The sequence below is a fragment of the Zootoca vivipara genome, chromosome 8, assembly GCF_963506605.1.
Source record: "Zootoca vivipara chromosome 8, rZooViv1.1, whole genome shotgun sequence".
NCBI lineage: Eukaryota > Metazoa > Chordata > Lepidosauria > Squamata > Lacertidae > Zootoca > Zootoca vivipara.
The window spans coordinates 44,739,821-44,761,225 of NC_083283.1; the positions used below are offsets into that span (position 1 = coordinate 44,739,821).

Here is a 21,405-nt window from a genome sequence, read left to right on the forward strand (position 1 = left end):
GCGCCTTGGGTTACAACCTGTTTTGGTTTACAACCGGACCTCCGGAACGGATTTATGGTTAAAAAAAATTCCTTCAGTAGCACCTTAAAGACCAACTAAGTTTTTATTTTGGTATGAGCTTTCGTGTGCATGCACACTTCTTCAGATACATTTTTCACTGTATCTGAAGAAGTGTGCATGCACACGAAAGCTCATACCAAAATAAAAACTTAGTTGGTCTTTAAGGTGCTACTGAAGGAATTTTTTTTATTTTACTTCGATCCAGACCAACACGGCTACCTACCTGTAACCGGATTTATGGTTGTAAACCAAGGTACCACTGTATATGTCTTAGTGCCTGCACTGTGTTGATGGCTTTGTAAACTTGGATTCTTCACAGACCTGAAAAGTTTAGGAGGTATGTGTAAGACAGCTACAGTGGAACCTCAGTTTTTGAACGTAATCTGTTCCGGAAGACCGTTTGACTTCCGACATGTTCGAAAACCGAGGTGCAAAGGGCGGTCTGCAAATTTACAGAGAAAATTGAGAAAAATACAGTGGTACCTCAGCAGAAGCCGTTCAAATTCCAAGGCGCATTCGAAAACGGAAGCATTTACTTCTGGGTTTTCAGCGTTCGAGTTCCGAAATGTTCGTCAATGGAAACATTTGAAACTCGAGGTACCACTGTATAGGGCAGAATTAAGTGGTATTCAACAGAATAAACTGGTAAAGTTTTCCTGGATTCTAACTTTTTTAGGGAAGAGATAGTGGGGATTGTTATGTGATTGAGTAGCAAGATAAATAGCAGGTTGGGGAGAAGACTAGACTGAATATCTACGCACATGCTAGTGGTGTTGAGAGCATTCAAGTGATCCTCACCTGCAGCCACAAGTGGTACATTCAGGTAAGATTTTATTCGACACAATTAAATAATATGGCTTTTCCTGACTTTACTGCTTTGGATAAGGATCACTTGAATACTCTCAAGAACCCTAGCATTTGTTTCAGGGAGAAATGTATAGTCTCGCTTTCTCCCAATATGCTATTATATTATAATGTCATTAGGCTCATTGCATGAGGTGCCTGATAAATAAATACTTATTGAAGGAGATTTTACCACTCCAGACAGCACTATTAAAATTAAAATGTTGAACCTACAACACTTTCCCTTGAAAGGTACAGTCCAGGAAGATTTTTGCGAGTAGATTCTGATGAATCATGTAGGTCACCTGATTACTAGAACACTTACTGCTACATAATGATTTTGAGGTTTCCGAATAAATATTCCCTAACTTGAAGCAAAGAGAGTGCTGTGACTCTGCAATGATCCAGTGAGAGAGAGAATGGCACTATGTTGAAGAACAGCAATTAATGTCAAATATGGCAATGCAGTTACCTGCCACAGAAATGGCCAGTGATGGATTTTCCCTAAGCACTATACACAAACCTTAGCCACCACAGAGTGGTTCAGCGCAAGTACCTGTATATCGTGTATCTTGGGAACAAAAATTCTATAATAACAATTTCTGTATTTTCTTTGGTATCTGAAGAAGTGTGCATGCACACGAAAGCTCATACCAAAATATAAACTTAGTTGGTCTTTAAGGTGCTACTGAAGGAATTTTTTTATATTGTATTTTCTTTGTAAGCTGTAACTTAGTTTGTCTTGAATCACAGTATTAAATAAAACAGAACTGAGAATCATATCCTGAGTTCTCTTGTTCATGCTCATCTCTTTTACAGGAAGAGACACTTTGTTTCTGAATACACACCTATTGACAGCAACATTGCCTATTCTGTTAACTTACGCCAGAATACTGGTAAGTTCTAGAAAGTAATGATAGTAATGAGATTGAATCCTGACAAGACAGAAGTACTGTTTGTGGGGGACAGGAGGCGGGCAGGTGTGGAGGACTCCCTGGTCCTGAATGGGGTAACTGTGCCCCTGAAGGACCAGTTGCGCAGCCTGGGAGTCATTTTGGACTCACAGCTGTCCATGGAGGCGCAGGTCAATTCTGTGTCCAGGGCAGCTGTTTATCAGCTCCATCTGGTACGCAGGCTGAGACCCTACCTGATGCGGACTGTCTCGCCAGAGTGGTGCACGCTCTAGTTATCTCCCGCTTGGACTACTGCAATGCGCTCTGCGTGGGGCTACCTTTGAAGGTGACCCGGAAACTACAGCTAACCCAGAATGCGGCAGCTAGACTGGTGACTGGGAGCGGCCGCCGAGACCACATAGCACCGGTCCTGAAAGACCTACATTGGCTCCCAGTACATTTCCGAGCACAATTCAAAGTGTTGGTGCTGACCTTTAAAGCCCTAAACGGCCTTGGTCCAGTATACCTGAAGGAGCGTCTCCTCCCCCATCGTTCTGCCCGGACACTGAGGTCCAGTGCCGAGGGCCTTCTGGCGGTTCCCTCGCTATGAGAAGCTAAGTTACAGGGAACCAGGCAGAGGGCCTTCTCGGTAGTGGCACCCACCCTGTGGAACGCCCTCCCACCAAAGGTCAAAGAGAACAACAATTACCAGACCTTTAGAAGGCATCTTAAGGCAGCCCTGTTTAGGGAAGCTTTTAATGTTTGATGGATCTCTGTATTTTAATGTTTTGTTGGAAGCCGCCCAGAGTGGCTGGGGGAACCCGGCCAGATGGGCGGGGTATAAATAATAAATTATTATTATTATTATTATTATTATTATTATTATTATTATTATTATTATTACTGTGTGTTTTCCTCTTTAAGAACGTTGGTTATAAGATATTAAATTACATGCTGGGTTTATTGTAAAACAATATGTCCTGAATTTTTCCTTGCACGCCATTTTACTCTCTCTCTCTCTCTCTCTCTCTCTCTCTCTCTCTCTTGCTTTCAGTAATAAAAAAGGAACTTAATAATATGAATTATTAGTTTTTAAAATAAATATCTTGAACTACATACAACTCTTCTTCACAGTACTTCCACACACATTATGCTGGTGTACTTCCTGATTTCTGCATTCAGTGGCTGAATTATGCCCTATTTTATATGGAGTCAAGCTTAATAATGTCATAGTTCTCTTTCATTTTCTACAATTTTGTTCCTCTTCCTAAATTAAACAGAAAAAACGGGAAGCCCTAATTAATAGTAATTGTTGGTTAGGTATATGGGTCGTGTTGGAAATTGATATCTTATTTACTCTGGATGTGTTCTTGTTCTTGCAGGAGAATCTACCTGGTGTGAAAGGCTGGGTGAAAGATTTGAGAATGTGTTAAGAGTCACATTCACATCATGGGGGGCTTTCTGTGTTCGAAACCCAAGACCTGTTGTGCTCTTTTCCCTGGCTTTTATTGCCATGTGCTCCTCAGGCCTGATGTTTGTCAAAGTAACAACAAATCCTATAGACCTCTGGTCATCCCCAAACAGTGAAGCTCGCAAAGAGAAGGAATATTTTGATACTCACTTTGGGCCTTTCTTCCGTACTGAACAACTTATTATCCAAGCTCCAAATGCCAAGCCAGAAATCTATTCTCCATATCCATCAGGAGCAGATATTCCTTTCGGGCCTCCACTAACTAAAGATATCTTGCATCAGGTAATACAGATGGCAGCCCTTTGCATGCTCAGTGGATGCAAGGGTGCAAGTTGGAAAACTGAAATACAAAGGGGTTTGGGTGGGGAGGATGCCTTTGATTGGCAGTTACCAAGAATTTCAGGGAAGCCTCTGTTCAGATACTTAAGCCCTGTATAAGCCCTTGAAACCTCTACCATTTCAAGGATAGGTGTCTGCCAGCATAGTACAATCAGAATTGTGTACTATTCAAGAATTGAATCTGGTACTGCTACTTGTAGTTATGGCTTAGCGGTTCCAAATAGCTGTGTCCACCTTGACTATGACTGCACTAAGAAACCTTGAGGCACATAATGACACTGGTTCAGATGTAACCATGGTTTAGTACTCGAAGTGAATTAAGTCTCCCACCAGACTCGCATGCTCTTAACTCCTTTTCATCTGAAGCCTCAACTATGGTTACTCTTTACTATGGTAAGTTGAAACAAGCTAGCTTCAAAAATTCTGGTTTTGAAGTTTGCTTGTTTCTCAACTAATCATAGTTACTCTTAACCTCAGTTTGTCAAATTCTGGATGACACTGCATGTAGTGGTTAATCTGAAATAGAAAGAAAAGCTTTCAAATTCTAACTTGCAGCCTTTGCCAGGGAGAGAGGTGGGAGTTTACAAGCCTAAGGCTCACTGCAGCTTGTTCTTGTAATACAAACTGTGGTTTAGAGCAAGCATCCCCAACCTATTAGGCCTAGGGGGACATTTGGAAATCTAAAGTGCAGAGGGTGTACTACAAAGCACCCATTTCACAGAGGAGCTCTCAATGTTCAGTACCGCTCCCCCACAAGCAAAACTTTTACACCACCCAAAAACAACACAAAAAGACCCCCCCCCAAAGCTGGGAACCACCCAAGCAAAGCAACCAAAATAAGCCCCCAAAACCACAATTATTAGGAGTGGCAGAGAGCCTATCTTAGTGGGTGTCTGAGGGTGCTATGCTTGGGAACTCCAGGCTTAGAGTTATGTCTGAACTGGCCTATTGTAGAATTGCTGTATGTAGAATGTAGAATTCTGTATTTATATCCTACTCTTCCACTGTAAATCAATGCTCTGGGTAGCTTACAGCATAAATGCATAATAAAATAAAATAAAACCATACATTCTAAGCAGTACTATGAACCCTGTATTTTAGTCATCTAATCTCCTTTAGACTGTACAGTTTGAGCCACAGTTGGTTGGGTTTATCCACCATATCTTAAAGGTGGTTTGATGCATGGATGTAAGAAAAGTTCTGTTCTGCTGCTATGACACTTGAGTTCTTCTTTTCTCATCCTTTCAGGTGCTAGACTTGCAGGATGCTATTGAAAACATAACTGCTTCTTATAAAAATGACACCGTAATGCTGAAGGACATCTGCCTGGCTCCTCTTGCTCCGTACAACAACAACTGTACTATTTTAAGTGTACTCAATTATTTCCAGAACAGTCATTCTGTCCTAGATCACAGTATTGGTGATGAATTCTTTGTCTACGCTGACTACCACTCTCACCTCTTGTACTGTGTCCGGTAAGCACAGTGATATTTCACATATATATTTGTAGCTTGTCAAAATTGCTTTTGAATATTCGACAGACTGACTTTCATTTCCTTCTTTGGTCTACCTGCTTCTTGGATAGTTTGCTTGATACAGGGATTGTAGAATACATTTTAAGTAAAACTAAAAAGGAGCTGTTGACTTGGTTTGGAGAAAGCATCATTCATACACCATACTTTGTGTCCAGGATCAGGGTACCAAGCCCCACCACTGCTTTGGAGCCTAGACAGAATTCCTTGCAAACTGAGGAACTCTAGATTAATATAAGCCAATGCCTGGGGTGGAGATTGAGCTTGCTCCCTAGTTTCTATTCCTGGTTTCATAAAATTTGCTTTATGAAGGCTTGAACAATAGGCTGAATTGGGCTGATATTTGTACCTGTAAAGGTCTCATACCTTATTGCTATACTTACATGACTGGAAATAGGATTACTTACTTTGTTGGGAATTACTTCGTGTAAGTAGAGAATATACATGATTGAGGTGTTAAGGGAGACAATGAGATGGAGTCAAGGAAAGTTGAAGGGCATTCCAAAGTAAATAATGGAAGTTCAGAAAGCCTTCACTTCAGAATATGATCTACTGCAATATTGTCACAAGCAGTGTATGTTTACAAGTTATACTTGGATAACTGTCAACAACTGTATATTAATTTCACAGGGCTCCAGCCTCTTTGAATGACACAACCTTGCTTCACGATCCATGTTTGGGAACATTTGGTGGCCCTGTGTTTCCTTGGTTGGTGATGGGAGGATATGATGGTAGGTGTGAAGGATCAAAACAGGTGTGGAAGCCTTGCTGAAATGAAGGTGTAGCCTCCACATCCATTTGTTGTGATTCTCAGTCTCTTTTCAAGATTGTTAAGGTAATACAGTCAACTTAGTATCCAGCCTATAGCCTACACTTTTATCAGCTATGAAATATACACTGCATCTCAAATTGCCGGCAAAACGTTACCACTGCTGTGGTGTTTCCATGCCATGTGGGAAAATATTCATGATGAGGAATAGAGTGACTTACACACAACAAATTGTATTTTCTTGTTTAGTAGGAATTAGTAAGATAGTGTAGTATTTAGTCTGGATGGAAAACCAATTTTCTGGTGAATACTATTTAATTTCAGTGCACTGGTTGACAGGCAGTGTGTGAGCTAGTATTCTTTTACTTCATTCAGCAAGGAAGACCCAAACATTGAAACCTAAAAGCAATTGTAACACGTTGCAAGGGTTGGGGAGGAGAGATGATGGAGTACCTTCTGAGGATGATGGTTTGTGGAGCGGGGGGAGGACTAGTAGTTGGGCCCCTTAAGTCTGGTGGTAAGTTTCATTGAGATCAGTTGCATTTACGTCTGTGTAAATTGGCTTAGCACTCATGACACTATTTCTGCTAGTAAATGAAATGGGTCTTATTTAGTGAAGTGAATATGGAAGACGCTTTATAACAGAAATAGACAACATGTTGCTTGCCTTATGTTGTTGGGCTCTAGTTCTCATCATTCCTTGGTCATGCTGGCTATAATCTTATATAATCCTTAAAATAGTTCCTTATGTATTTTATCTTTTTTTTTAATGCCTAGGTGAAAATTACAATAATGCTACAGCCCTTGTGATCACATTTCCTGTCAAGAATTACTACAATGACACAGAAAAGCTAATGAAAGCACTGGCCTGGGAAAAGGAGTAAGTCTTTCTAACAGAGGCTTAACTTAAACATTGCATGTAAAATTCTTATACTAGAGATGAGTCAGTTGCCTGCCCAAGAGAATCTGGCAAGGTCTACTACACAAATTTTTAAACAAACAAAACGCTATTTGTGTAACTCAGAAATGAACATGTTATAGACCAGGGGTCAGCAAACTTTTTCAGCAGGGGGCCGTTCCACTGTCCCTCAGACCTTGTGGGGGGCCGGACTGTATTTTGAAAAAAAATATGAACGAATTCCTATGCCCCACAAATAACCCAGAGATTCATTTAAAATAAAAGGGACACATTTTACTCATGTAAAAACATGCTGATTCCCAGACCGTCCGCGGGCCGGATTTAGAAGGTGATTGGGCCGCATCCGGCCCCCGGGCCTTAGTTTCGGGACCCTGTTATAGACGAAATGCCAGTATTTTATCTGACATAACTTTTAGTTAGTGTAGTGGTGTCAAAGGTTGTTGAGCTTTTTTTAGGCTTTAGGAAATAAACTGCCACAGGGGCCGGATTAAATCAACCGGCGAGCCCATTAGCAGACTTTGGACATGCCTGAGTTAGTGTAACCTTGGAGCTGCACAAACGGTTTCCCTATGCGAGCATAAGATGCTGAAGACATCAGAAGTTTGTTCATATCCTTCTTTTCATGATACAGATCCTTCCAAGGTGGCTTATAAATAACATTAAACAATAATATAAAAAGTCAAGCGTGTTCCCGTAGAACACCCTTTGGAGGTGGTCACAGAACATCTAGCTGAAGCAGGCTGTGAGGCAGCCTTTACTTTTGTCCTTTACATTTCACACTTTCTTAGAAGTATGAATTGAGCCTAAGGATAATCTGGGACATCTGGGAAGCATGTAGTCATCAAGATAAAGTAGAATGTTGGGTCTAGTCCAGAAGTACAACTAACATTAAATTTTTTTGAAGGCCTATGTGAATAATGTGAGAAATTCTTTCTGACATTCTAAGAACCCATTGATTTGCTGTCTTTCAGGTTCATCTCTTTTGTGAAAAACTATAACAACTCAAATTTAACAATTTCTTTCTCTGCTGAACGTAGCATTGAAGATGAAATAGACCGTGAAAGCTACGGTGATGTCAGTACTGTTGTAATTAGCTACGCAGTAATGTTTGTGTATATCTCTATAGCTCTGGGACACATCAAGAGTGCTGCTAGATTCTTGGTATGTATCTTTAATGGTTTAAAAGCAAGTCTACAACAAAGAAAAGTGGGCTGATACATTTATTATATATTTGACTACTATTTTAGCTCATCTGTGTGTGTTTTTACTCTTATAAGGGGAATTTCATTAACTTTTTTAAAAAATGCTTTGTTGTGTAATATGGTATATTAAAAACTTAACAGAAATTGGCTGCTCAGTGCAACTATTTTGTGTTGACTGAGTTGGTTGCAGGTTCCTTCTCTTTTTGGTTGCAGGTTCCTTCTCTTTTCAAAGTATCAAAAGGAAATATTTTATTCAACCTCAGAATCATTCTCTCACTAATCCAGCAAAGGACATTTCTTTATATATCACTTACTGGATTAGATGCTGTGGGTGTACACTGAGGTTTTAATTATATTTTGATGCTAGTTTTCAGAACTGGGTGGTTTCTAATAGGATACACATTCCTCTTCTGGCTCTTTTTATGCAAGACAAGACCTAGATTTTGGTGTGAGGTAGTTTTGTTAAGCTACAATTGTACTTGAAAAACATTTATAATTAGTACCAATCAGGTATTTTAAATATAATTATTGTGATTTGTTTCTTCTTTTGCTAGGTGGATTCAAAAATTTCCTTGGGCGTCGCAGGCATTCTGATTGTACTGAGTTCAGTTGCATGTTCTCTGGGCATCTTCAGCTATTTTGGAGTTCCCTTAACATTGATTGTTATTGAAGTCATTCCATTTTTAGTGCTGGCAGTTGGAGTGGACAACATTTTCATTATTGTCCAGACATTTCAGGTATTTTTGTGATTCCTCACCCCCCCCCAGTGCGTAATGAATTAGCTACTAATATAAGTTGAATATGAATATTCAAGTGGGATCAGTGGCACATTTAGGCCAGTAGTGTTCCTCTAACTTGTGATCAGATAGGAAGCTACTTTAAACTGAATGAGACCATTGGTCTCCTTAGCTCAGTTTGGTGTATACTGACTGCCAATAGCTCTCCAGGTGTAAAAACCTAAGTCTGTCTTAGTCCTACTTAGAAATACCAGGAATCCAACCAGGGATCATCCCATGCAGAAAATGTGGTCTACCACTGAGCTATGGCCCCTTGATGCAAGAGGTTTTGATATCATTTGGTTCTGTTGTATTACATATGGTGTTGCTTTTTGAAATCCTGTTCAAGTGATTTTGTGAGGTGTTGAGTATTAATGAGTTCAACAACAAAATGAAAGTGCTCTCATAGTAGAATTGCTTTTACTGGGAATCTTACATGAAAAAGCAAAGAGACTTGCTATATAATATTCTAGAGAACAAGTGTCCTTACTGGGAAATGGGTTGAGAATAAACAAAAATACTTGGAGCACTTGAGAAACGATAGTGCAATATATTGCCTTTCATTAGTTGCTGGAGCACAGTACAGCTGTTTGAGGATATCTACCTTCTATTACAATTTTGAAAATAAACCCTTGTGTTACCAGCCCACACAGTATATAGCACCCTGACACAACCCACCCTCCTTTACTTTCCCTGCCAGCTTGCTTAACGTCATGGTTATCCAGATGGGTGCCTCTTTACAAGTGTGTCCTAGCATCTTTGTACTAAACTGCTGTTAAAACTCATGCTTTTACACAAATACGTAGTGCTGCTGCATTTGGAACACTGTGTACAAATTTAGCACCCTAGATCTAGAAAAGGGCAACCCAGATGATCAAAGTGTTGGAGTGTCTTCTGTGACGGATTGGTCTGGTTGGCAATGGAACCCCAGGGTGTAAAGAGTTAAACCCCAACCTCCTAGATAAATGACGCATTCCATTCCTGAGGGGCGGGACTGCCAGGAGTTTAAAAGGAATGTGAGGCAGTTAGTTCGGGAATTGGGAGAGGGTTGTGAGAGTGAAGAGGGAGCGAGGGAGCGTGTAGGCGGAGATCTTAAAGTGTTCTGAGGAGTTTAATTGAATTATATTATCTAGCCATTGTTAAAGGAAACTAAGAATATGATCTAAGAGCCTGTACACATGAAACCATTACGCATTTAAAAGACCTCTAGTTTAAATAAAGCTTTCTTAAATGTTATATTAAAAGTGGATGTGCCTAGTTATTCCAGCTGGATATCAAAACTCACCGAAGTGGTGGCTCAAGAGAGGACAAAACTTACCTCGGGAATAGAGGCGACAGTTTGTGTCTTAGGGTTACACTGAGGAGGCTTAGGAGGATAACCTGGGGTGCCACAAAGTTGCCAGAGTGGAAAGGGCAAACTTTTGTAGTGGGGAATCAAACTGAGTGAGACCCTTTACTGTAGGCAAGAGGTTATTCCGTCAAACAGCCTAGAGTTTCTTAAGATACCAGGCCACGTAAGCTGGAAGACTCTCTTTACTAAGAAACCCACAAGTAAAAGGGGTTTATCTTAAGGCGGCAGGAGAAGAGGGAGGGTGGTTTCACCCCTGGATTCCTGTGTCACATTTTTAGTAATAGAGAGGGAGGACATTTCGTCACATAATTGGTGGCAGCGGATCCCCGAAAGTTTAGTGACAACGCCGGGACTGGGTTTGCTGCATATTAATTGGTGGCAAAGTCCTTGGGTCCGTTGCATCTTCCATTCAAAGAGAGGCTGAAATCTGTTTAGGGGGGAAGATGACTCTGAAAGGGAATGTGACAGACTATAAAATCATGCATATGCAAATAAGTTTTTCTTTCTCTCACCTAAAGCTGTAACTCTGTAGTTATTGAATGGTGGTATATTCTAGATAAGCAATAGAAAGTACTGTATCACATAATATATTTAACTTGCGGAATTCATTGCCACAGGATATAACTGCTGCTGGTGTGGCTAGCTTTTTAAAAGGGGATTAGACAAATTTATGGAGGATAACCATATTGATGCTTATATGGCAACTTTGTGTTAAGGGATAGTTTGACACTGAATACCACTTGTTAGGGAGCAACAGCAAAAGAAGGCATCGCCTTCTTATCCTGCTTGTGGACTTTTTGGAGGCAAATGGTAGGTCACATACAGGATAATAGACTAGGAGGAGCTTTTGGTCCGATCCAAAATAAGCTCATGTTTTATTCATATTCATGCCTGAAATTCGTAGAATAGTAGAGTTTTTCTTCCAGATGGGGCATGAACTGTCAAACCTCTGTAGGATGGGGTTATTTGGGGGGGTAGTGTTGGGTGTTGGTCCTCTTTTCTTTCCCGCCCTTTGCAGGCTTTTTCTGTCATGGGAGGGGAAATTGTCCTGGAATGCCCTTGGAACTCTCTCCCTGTTTTCTGTCTCCATTGTCAAAGCCCTGGTGAAGAACCACCAGCAGCAGTAGATGTTTCCTCTGCTCCTGTGAGGAGGCCTCCATGCTTGGACCTCCCTTTTGGAGATGGATTTCTCTCTCTTTGTGGACAGGGACATTCACACAAACCTTTTAAAAACATGTTTTATTGATTTTTCAGAAAGAGAGACAATACACCAGCAATATCATTCAGTTTATCCCTTTCCATCACTCCTCCAAACCCTCCAAACTTGAATATACCCCAAAGATTCACACAATCCTCCTATTGCCCTTGTGCTGCCTTCAGAGGGCCAAGTCTAAGAGGGCCTTACACTTGAAATTCTGGTTGTACTATACAGAGAATAAAGATATAGGTTTTGTTTTCTTCTAGTGGACATGGCACAAAGAAGTGACTAGAAATGGGAAAAGGGGAACCAGAAAATTCATATATGTTCATTTTCTATAGTGACCATGTGAAATTATCACTGTCCTGGGATAAGGAGAATTGAGTGGGCAAGACTAATGTACATTCTAGGAAACATTAGCTGCTTATTTATATTTCCTTGAACACAAATGTTTGGATCACAGATCCAAGGAGAACCTTCTCTAGATCTGATTTCTAACAAATGAATACTATTTCAGAGAGATGAACGCCTTCAAGGTGAAACTCTAGATAAGCAGATAGGCCGAATCCTTGGGGATGTCGCTCCTAGTATGTTCCTGTCATCATTTTCAGAGACAGTGGCCTTTTTATTGGGTAAGGATTTTTAGTTTGTAATTCATTTTTGGTTTCAAGATACCATATTTTTCCATATCTAAGACAATGTTTTTGTATTATAAATAATTTTTTTACAATTGTGGGTCATCTTATACACGTATAGTGCAGAGGGTGGATGGGCAATAGGTGGCAGCCGAGTGCAGCACAAATTTTGCGGGTGATTGGCCGCGGCAAGGTCTGCTGGCAGTTGGCTGCTGCTGCTGCTGCTGCAGCAGCAGCAATTGGGCGGGCGATTGGCGGTTACCGGGCAGACAATTGGTGGCTTTGTTGAGGTGTGTGATTGGCAGTGGCGTTGAGGCGGGTAAGCAATTGTCTTCAATCCCCTCTCCAAAAAAGCTCAGCAACTCTGGGCAATCTCCCCCCATTTCCTTAATTTGGAGTTTGAAAAAATAGCAGTTGTCTTATACACGGGGGCATGTTATACATGGAAAAATACGGTATGTTCATCCTCATCACTTGCAGGGTTCAGATAAATGCATACTCTGCTTAATTGGAACATGGATGGTCTATTAAGCCATTATTTCTAATGGCTCTCTTCCACGTTGTGCAGTGGAATTTCTGTCACAGAGGTGGGGAGTGCTGGTGGAAATGATCACACACAAAATTTGTATCAGGGATACTGAAAGTTAGTAAAAGCAAAAAAAGCAAAATCATTATTCATCTTATCATCCCAGTTTTTTTGTTATTTTTTACATTGTGCTGAATTCTAGCTGGTAATGTTAAATTTGTCTTCTACCCAATGTATTGCTGGCAGCTAGGGAGGAAAAGGGTCATCGTGTGGAACAAAATGATAAAGCAACATTTATTATGTGGTTGGTTGTGAAATTATGGCATCTACTTAAATTATCTTACATGAGATTATATTCACCCTTGAAAGCACCTGCTGCTATGCATGCTGCCTGTGGTATTGAGAGATGATCTTCTGTCATCTTTTTGTAGAAGTCTTAAGCATGCACTGTTAATTTGACATCCAGGGATTAAAATAAACTTTGCACTTCTTCATATTGAGAGAGACAGTGCGATACTTCTATTTCTATCTTTCCTTTAGGATCTTTGTCTACTATGCCTGCTGTTCGTACTTTCTCCCTATTTGCTGCAGTGGCCGTATTTATTGACTTTCTCCTTCAAATTACTTGCTTTGTAAGCCTCTTGGGCTTGGATATTAAGCGTCAAGAGGTAAGCCTACTACAATACCTTCAACATTTGTTTTGAGTAATTTAATTGCTACTTCAGCTTATTTCATTTTGGCATTTTGTTTTTCAGAAAAATCGATACGATATTCTGTGTTGTATCAAAGGTGGTGAAGAGATCAATAGTGTTCAGCACTCTGAAAGTGTATTGTTTTTATTCTTCAAAAATATATATTCTCCATTGCTTCTTAAGGATTGGATGAGACCAATTGTGGTATGTGGACATTCATGTTTGAGACTGGCTAAGTCTTTTTTCTTTTTTGGGCGGGGTGTATTTTTATGCTAACTTTATCAAGCAAAATGCAGCAGTTGAGTCTTTTAACTGTTCATCAATATTTTGTGAAAATTCTTCTCCCTACTATCATTGATGTTTTTCAAGATGTCTTAAGTTATTTGGTAGCCTGAATGAAGTAGTGGTGTTCCATAAGCTTGAATTGTTGCTTCCACCACTTTGCCAACGCAGTATGGAATATTTTTTATTCTGGAGTTCTTGTGATTAATATATTTGAAGATGTTAGCTACAGTATTTTTCCCTGTACTGTATAAGACTAGGTTTTTTCCCTTAAAAATAATGTCAAAAATTAGGGGGCGTCTTATACATGGATACATCTCCCCCCCCCCCCCATTTTCTTAAATCTGAGTCCCCCAAAATAGGGGGCATCTTATACACGGGGTTGTCTTATACACAGAAAAATACAGTATATTTTACAGCAATATTAAGTTGACTAACAGCCTTGTGCCCATCATTGCTCGGGAATTCTAAGAAACCGAAAAGCCACTTGGTGGTTAAAATCAGTTCAGTGTTGAACAGTTCAGTCCACTGTCTTAATTCAAAATAGCATCCAATTATATCCAAACATTGATGAAAACCTGATCCTTGATATCAGGAACCAAATTGTTTAACAGATGCATAATTCTTTGAATGTGTAAATAAAAGTTGTTTCTGTGAGTTAAATCACAAATATCACCTATTTTTAGATATCCATATTTGTGGGTGTGCTGTCATTCAGCATAGCAGTTGCCAACAAAGTTGAGATTGGCCTGGACCAGAGCCTGTCGATGCCAGATGTAAGTGACTTTTGCATGCTATGCCCCGCTTTTTCTGTGGGGGAAAAACAACTGCAAACAACATACTACTCTTGTCTTACCATATATAGGGTAGAGAGAAGCATTATAGGTAGCTTCATATTTTTCTCATTCCCTTTCCCCTTTTTGTATAAGGACTCATACATGTTGGATTACTTCGGCTCTCTCAGCAAATACCTGCATGCAGGTCCTCCAGTATACTTTGTGCTAAAAGAAGGACATGACTATACTACTTTGGATGGGCAAAATATGGTGTGTGGTGGAACAGGATGTGACAACAACTCCCTAGTTCAAGAAATATTTGATGCAGCAGAGATTAACAGTTAGTAAGTGCTCACTTTTTTCTTCATAAAGTCTGTTCAGCAAATAAACTGACCCAGACACTGCAATCATAATCTGAGGCCCTTCTTCATGTGCCTCTTTGGTGAGAGGTCCAGAGAGTGACATCTTGAGAATGACCCTTTTCTACAGTGGCTCCCTGCTTGCGGAATGCTTTCTCCATGGAGGCTTGTCTGGATCCTTCATTACATATCTTTGGGCAACAGGCAGAAGCATTCCTCTTCTCCAGACCTTTGGCTAATTTCATAAGGATGAAAGCCACTTTTCTGTTAAACCCTCAAAATTATTTACAATCAAATTAAGTATATTTTATGGTATGGCATTTTGTTGTAAAATCATCCTCATTTTTTTTTTTAAAGTCATAGATTTTCCAATGGCACTAGTTACAGATAGGTAGCCATGTTGGTCTGCCGTAGTCGAAACAAAATAAAAAAATTCCTTCCAGTAGCACCCTAGAGACCAACTAAATTTGTCATTGGGATGAGCTTTCGTGTGCATGCATACTTCTTCAGATACACTGAAACAGAAGTCACCAGACCCTTATATATAGTGAGAGGGTGGGGAGGGGTATTACTCAGAAGGGTAGTGGGAATGGGTGAATGGCTGATAGGTGTGGTAACCCTGTTGATGACTTTTAACGACTGCAATTGGTCTTACAGGAAAAAGCAAGGAGTGAGATGGCTATATCATGTATAATGAGATAAGAATCCAATGTCTCTATTCAAACCAGGTTTCTCCATGGTTTTAAGTTTGGTAATAAGTTGCAATTCAGCAACTTGTCTTTCCAGTCTATTTCTGAAATTCTTTTCTAATAAGACGTGTCCCAGGACATTCTATACAAGATTTCAAGTAGCTGTCTTATTACAAAAGAATTTCAGAAATAGACTGGAAAGAGAAGTTGCTGAATTGCAACTTATTACCAAACTTACCATCTCATGCCTTGCTTTTTCCTGTAAGACCAATTGCAGTCGTTAACAGTCGTCAACAGGTTTACCACACCTATCAGCCAAACACCCATTTCTACCAGCCTTCTGAGTAATACCCCTCCCCACCTTCTCACTATATATAAGGTTCTGGTGACTTCTGTTTCAGTGTATCTGAAGAAGTGTGCATGCACACGAAAGCTCATACCAATGACAAACTTGGTTGGTCTCTAAGGTGCTAGACAGCATCTTAAAAAGCAGAGACATCACCTTGCCAACAAAGGTCCGTATAGTTAAATCTATGGTTTTCCCAGGAGTGATGTATGACTAAATGACTATAAACAACAACAAGGTGCTACTGGAAGGAATTTTTTTATTTTGTTTCCACTGGCAATTTGTTACATGAGATGAACTGTGAAATTCTGAACACTTCTACTTGTAGTCTAGGAAAACAATTGCTAATCCTCCAGACAAACTTGACTGTTGTGTATACTTAACATTTAGTGCGGGAAATGTCCTGTTTTGAAAGTTCATTAATAATGTTTGGATAAAGTTGGCTTGTTTTTCATATTGTAGCACAAAAATTGGTTATGCTCCTTCTTCATGGATTGATGACTACTTTGATTGGGTCAAACCACAGTCATCTTGTTGCAGACTCTACAACACCACTGGGCAGTTCTGCAATGCTTCAGGTACTGTTTGTTGCCTTTGTACTCTCCCTTAAACACTTCTTGCTCAGAATTCTCCTATTGGGATGTGTGGAATTCTTAACATGCTTTGATGCCAGCCATGCCTACCTACTCCAGCTTGCATATTTTACGTGGGGGCAGGATGTGGAGTATGCTTTTAAATTCCTACATTTTGACAAATACAGCTAATAGTTTAGTGTTGATAACACATATTGTACATTTAGAACTGGCTTGATTCATATCAGCATCATGGAGGCAAGTCCCCATTCTTGCTTCCAACGCTTTTCACAATGTTTACATACAGCTGAGTAATGTCTGGTGTGGTGTAGGAGCAACTGCTGCTGCTATACAGAGAACTGCTTCCTATAGAACTTGCCATGTGAAGCACTTAAATTTAGGAAAGTAGACTTCTTAGCTTTGTGCCATCTTCATTTGGGTTGGATTATAGACATAGTGACATTTGAATAGAATCCAATGGCAGTTGCTGCTAAAAAATGCTTACATATGAAGAGCCTGCTGGATCAGGCCAGTTGCCCATCTAGTTCAACATCCTGTTTTCATAGTAGCCAACTACCCTGTTTCTCCGAAAATAAGACATACCCATAAAATAAGCCGTAGCAGGATTTCTAAGCATTTGCGCAATATAAGTCATAACCCGAAAATAAGACATAGTGATAGGCGCAGTTCTGGAGGGCACCAAGGAAGAGGCTAGGCTGGACACATAATTAAAAATAAGACATCCCCTGAAAATAAGCCACTGTGGGGTTTTTTTTTTGAGGAAAAATAAATATAAGACGGTGTCTTATTTTTGGAGAAACACGGTAGTTGCTCGCGGGAAGCCTGCAAGCAGCAGGCCTGAGCGCAAGAGTGCTCTTCCCTCCCGTTGTTTCCAGCCACTGGTTCCAAAATCATAGTATAGAGGCAGAAGTATAGAGGCAGAACCTAGCCATCATAACTACTAGCTACTGGTAGCCTTATCATCGCATGAATTTGTCTAATCTTCTTTTAAAGTTGTCCAAGTTAGTGGCCATCACTGCTTGCCATGGGAGCAAATTCCATAGTTGAACTATGCACTGTGTGAAGAAGTTCTTTAGTCTCTCCCAAGTCTTCCAACATTTCATACATAGTTCATCTAAGGTGTTCCTCTTTTGCACAAGAATATGGGACTCTTCAGCTAAGATCTTGGTTCTTTGATGAAACTGCTTTATTTCAGATTGTGAAGCAGGGTTTTTTTGGTGTGTAGCCAGTTAACATACATTTTACAACAATGTTTATGCAGTTGTGGATCCATCTTGTGTGCGTTGCCGGCCACTGACTCCAGAAGGGAAGAAGAGACCTCAGGGTGAAGACTTCATGAAATTCCTGCCAATGTTCCTCTCTGATAACCCTAATCCAAAATGCGGCAAAGGGTATGTATCAACAGGGGAGCATTTAGAGGGGACACATTTTCCTTCAAAGTAAAACTTATTCTGACAAACATTGTAGTCATAAAGTATAAGAGACACATACCACCAGTGGTAAATGAGGCATTTGTGTGTGGAGTGGCAGCAGTTCCGCATTTGACGGGATCGGGCAGTGTGAGGTGATGAAAGCAGGGCAGCTCTGGGCTGGTGACTGTTTTGTCCCACAGATGTGCGCACAGCTTTGCAATGTCTTTCTTAACCTGGAGCTTCCTTGACCTCCCTGCCACATCCCAGAAAATGCTGTGCTGCTGCTTTCCATACGTACCCCTGCTGTTGCTGTGCAATACCAATATTAAGTGTGTGGCCTTCATTCTGACAGCCCAGAACATTGCCTTCTGTTGTTCCACATATCTATCATTGCGGTCCTTGAATAAAGCATCACAAAGCTGGCTCCTGCATTCATTTTGCAGAATTACATATTTGAGCACAATTGTGATGGGTGTTCAGTTGGATCCATAGGTTCTCTCCTTACACACATTCTTCCATCAGAGAGGAGCTTTTCGTGTGTGTGTGGATCCAACTCATAGGATGTTGCTTTCTTTGGCTAGAAAGACAGTTGTAGTCCAGGGCCTACTGAGGAAGATGACAACACAGTATCTGGAGTGAAGCGAATGACTGTCTTCCACCATTTTACATTTGCTCTGTGCCTGTTCTTCCATTTGCCTTCCTTCTTGACAGATGAGAATGATGTCAGTTGAAGGACACTGGCCGCCTGCCCTTGGCAAAATACTGTGTTCCCTTATCTCTCTAGATTAGCAAATTGTTACACAATCGTAGAGTACTGTGCCCAGGAGTGTCCTAACAGCAGTGTAGAAGCTAGTTGTCTCTTGGATGCCTTAACTAATTTTAACTGAAGGAGCCTAATAATCATTCAATTGATATGTGTGCTAACTGTACTTTTCTTTACAGAGGACACGCAGCATATAGCTCTGCAGTTAACTTTATAAACAACTCTGAAGTTGGAGCTACCTACTTCATGACTTACCATACAGTGTTGAAAACCTCTGCAGACTTCATTGATGCAATGAAGAAAGCACGTGTGATAGCATACAACATTACTAAATCCATGAGCACTGAAGAAAAGAACTATCATGTATTCCCCTACAGGTACGTGGCTCTTTCTCCACCTCTGTTCTCCCCTCCCCCTGCCAAATACTTCAGCGTTACAGGGTGTGTTTTTTCTTTGACTTGCTTATATACCAGCAAGAAGTTCCCATGGCAGCTCATGGATATTAAAACAGGAAAACAAATTAAACAGAACTGTTATACACTATTTCTGAAGACCTGGTGCAATGAAGTTCTATCATGTCTCCAAAAAGAGACCAAAGAGGAGCATAACCAACCTGTCAAGGGCCTGCACACCAGAAATCTAGACCCACAGCTGTGTTTCTAGTAGAAACTAATTTGGAGCAGCATTTGCATGGTGCCTAATCAGCTGATCTTAAAACCTTGGGGGATTTGTATGGGAACGTGTGCTCCCCAGGAGTCCATGTTTAGGCTATACTGGGCAGGGGGTGGGTGGAGGAAACAGAACTTTTAACAGAATGTGGAAGCAAACCCAGTGGTAATCTGTAATTGGTGAGAGATGTTTTTGCCAACCTACACAGATGGGGTATTTTGTACTAATTGAGGCTTCCAGACAGAGTGTTTAAAATCAGTAGAATGTAGTGTGTGTTAAATAAGCCCAATCTTGGGTGAAAAATATACATTCTGGTGGGTTGAATGTTGTTACTGAACCATGGGGTGATGATGTTGACCTAGTGTGTAGAAGCTGTAAAAAATGTGAATTCCATGTTGGTAGGTCATTATGAAAGGGATTGGACATAAAACTGTGAATATCAAAATGTCGTTGCACAAATTTCAGAGCCATAGCTTTTAAGAACAACAGTTTACACCCTGTAATATAACAAGGGTTACTGAATTGTACTGAAACTTTGGTTTCCTTTGATGGAATGCTGACGGCCAGGTGGGTTTAGCTCCCCCTAGTGTTCAAAGGCAAGAATGTACATGCCCCTCAGGAACTTTTACTCAGCCCTTTCAAGGACACAACCTATGTTACATTCCTGCCAGGTTGCTTGCGGCAGTAGCTTAGCAATTCTTTCAGTATTCCTGCTTTTTCAGGCTTTCACATTTTTTCCTCGATCTTTAGTTTGATTTTTGGGAAATAATTGGGAAATTACTTTGCATAATTTCCTTTAATGTGAAAACACTATAAATAATTGGTTACTCTCTGAATGGATTGATTTATTACAGTCTCAGACCAGAAATATAGACATATAGTGATAGAGAACATACATAGGTTAAAATTAAACTCTATAATTGAGAGTATGGCTACTCTCTGCACCCTGGCTTTTTAAAATGTCTAGATTAATCCTATTTTTTTGGCCAAACTTTTTGAAAAATCTGAAAGTGGCATTCTCTTTTGAGAACTAGACAAAATTAATAATTTAGAATTAAGGCATCAAAGTAGCCAAGCATTCAAAAGTCTTTTATCTGTTACTAATGAACATTTTCTATTCTCTTTATATAGCGTGTTCTATGTTTTCTACGAACAATATCTCACTATTGTGAAAGACACCGTCTTTAACCTCAGTATTTCCCTTGGATCAATATTCTTAGTAACAATGGTGCTGCTTGGTTTTGAAGTGTGGGCTGCCATTGTTGTTACCCTTACCATTGCTATGATCCTGGTCAACATGTTTGGAGTCATGTGGCTCTGGGGCATCAGCCTGAATGCAGTTTCATTGGTTAATCTTGTCATGGTAAGTTCACCCACATCTTTTTCTATCTGCTCTCTTAACTTTTGGGGTCAACAGCAAATGTATGTGCCGTTAGCCAATGTGGTGCCCTCCAGATGTTGCTGAAATAGCACTACCTTCCTCCCTGACAATTGGCCAGGCTAGCTGGAGCTGATGGGAGTTGGGTGTCCAGCAACATCTGGATGGGGAAGCATGTTGGCCACCCCTGCTCTTGAATTACAGTGTGGGTGCTTCATACTATGTGACTATGATCTTAAAGAGCTATTAGACTATCAAAATGTGTTTCCAAAAGTATCTGCCAAAATCTGATTCAGAATATTGTAAATCCACTGTAATATGTTACGTAGGCAAATTCAGAATCATAGAACAGGAGATTTGGAAGGGACACAAAGGGTCATCTAGTCCAGCGTTTCTCAACCGCTGTTCCGTGGCACACTAGTGTGCCGCGAGACGCTGGCTGGTGTGCCGCGACGTGCGGCGACGAGAAGGGCAATTTGCATTGTCACGTGCCTGGCGGCCGCCAATTAACAGCACTGACCCGCCGGAAAGGAAGCCGGCTGGGTCACGACGCGGGGCGAGCGCAGCTCTCAACAGCCACCACCACGGGAGGGTGGTTTTAGACAAACTTAAAGAAGCTGGCTTGATGAGCTCAACCTGAAACTTGCTGAGCAAAGGATTGTGCTGGCAGAGAAATCAGCGGCTTGTGAAGCCTTATTACTGGAGATTGCAACCAACACAGCAATTGGCAAGTGTTTCTTACAGTCATAATTATATAGTCAATATAGGGCAGCATAGAGTTAAATTTTTTAACTTTTTTAATGGTGGTGTGCCTCGTGATTTTTTTCATGGAACAAGTGTGCCTTGGCCCAAAAAAGGTTGGGAAACACTGATCTAGTCCAACCTCCTGCAATGCAGGAATAACAACCTGGATACCAACTTGTAAAACAAGG

The 21,405-nt window shown here is 40.6% G+C and overlaps 1 protein-coding gene across 2 annotated transcripts in view; it reads left to right on the plus strand.

Annotated features, from left to right (window-relative positions):
* NPC1 (NPC intracellular cholesterol transporter 1) overlaps positions 1 to 21,405 on the plus strand; it is a 44,800-nt gene that overhangs the window by 15,931 nt on the left and 7,464 nt on the right. For both annotated transcript variants that reach the window (XR_009558026.1, XM_035125434.2), the window contains exons 7-22: positions 1,723 to 1,799; positions 3,179 to 3,549; positions 4,855 to 5,081; positions 5,769 to 5,869; positions 6,685 to 6,787; positions 7,798 to 7,987; positions 8,583 to 8,765; positions 11,871 to 11,985; positions 13,055 to 13,182; positions 13,270 to 13,410; positions 14,175 to 14,264; positions 14,418 to 14,608; positions 16,121 to 16,236; positions 17,513 to 17,642; positions 18,606 to 18,803; positions 20,227 to 20,458. Coding sequence is in view for 1 of the 2 variants with exons in the window: in XM_035125434.2 (XP_034981325.2) it covers positions 1,723 to 1,799; positions 3,179 to 3,549; positions 4,855 to 5,081; positions 5,769 to 5,869; positions 6,685 to 6,787; positions 7,798 to 7,987; positions 8,583 to 8,765; positions 11,871 to 11,985; positions 13,055 to 13,182; positions 13,270 to 13,410; positions 14,175 to 14,264; positions 14,418 to 14,608; positions 16,121 to 16,236; positions 17,513 to 17,642; positions 18,606 to 18,803; positions 20,227 to 20,458 (2,593 nt within the window). In the remaining variant the exon portion in view is untranslated. The remainder of the gene's footprint in view (positions 1 to 1,722; positions 1,800 to 3,178; positions 3,550 to 4,854; positions 5,082 to 5,768; positions 5,870 to 6,684; positions 6,788 to 7,797; positions 7,988 to 8,582; positions 8,766 to 11,870; positions 11,986 to 13,054; positions 13,183 to 13,269; positions 13,411 to 14,174; positions 14,265 to 14,417; positions 14,609 to 16,120; positions 16,237 to 17,512; positions 17,643 to 18,605; positions 18,804 to 20,226; positions 20,459 to 21,405) is intronic.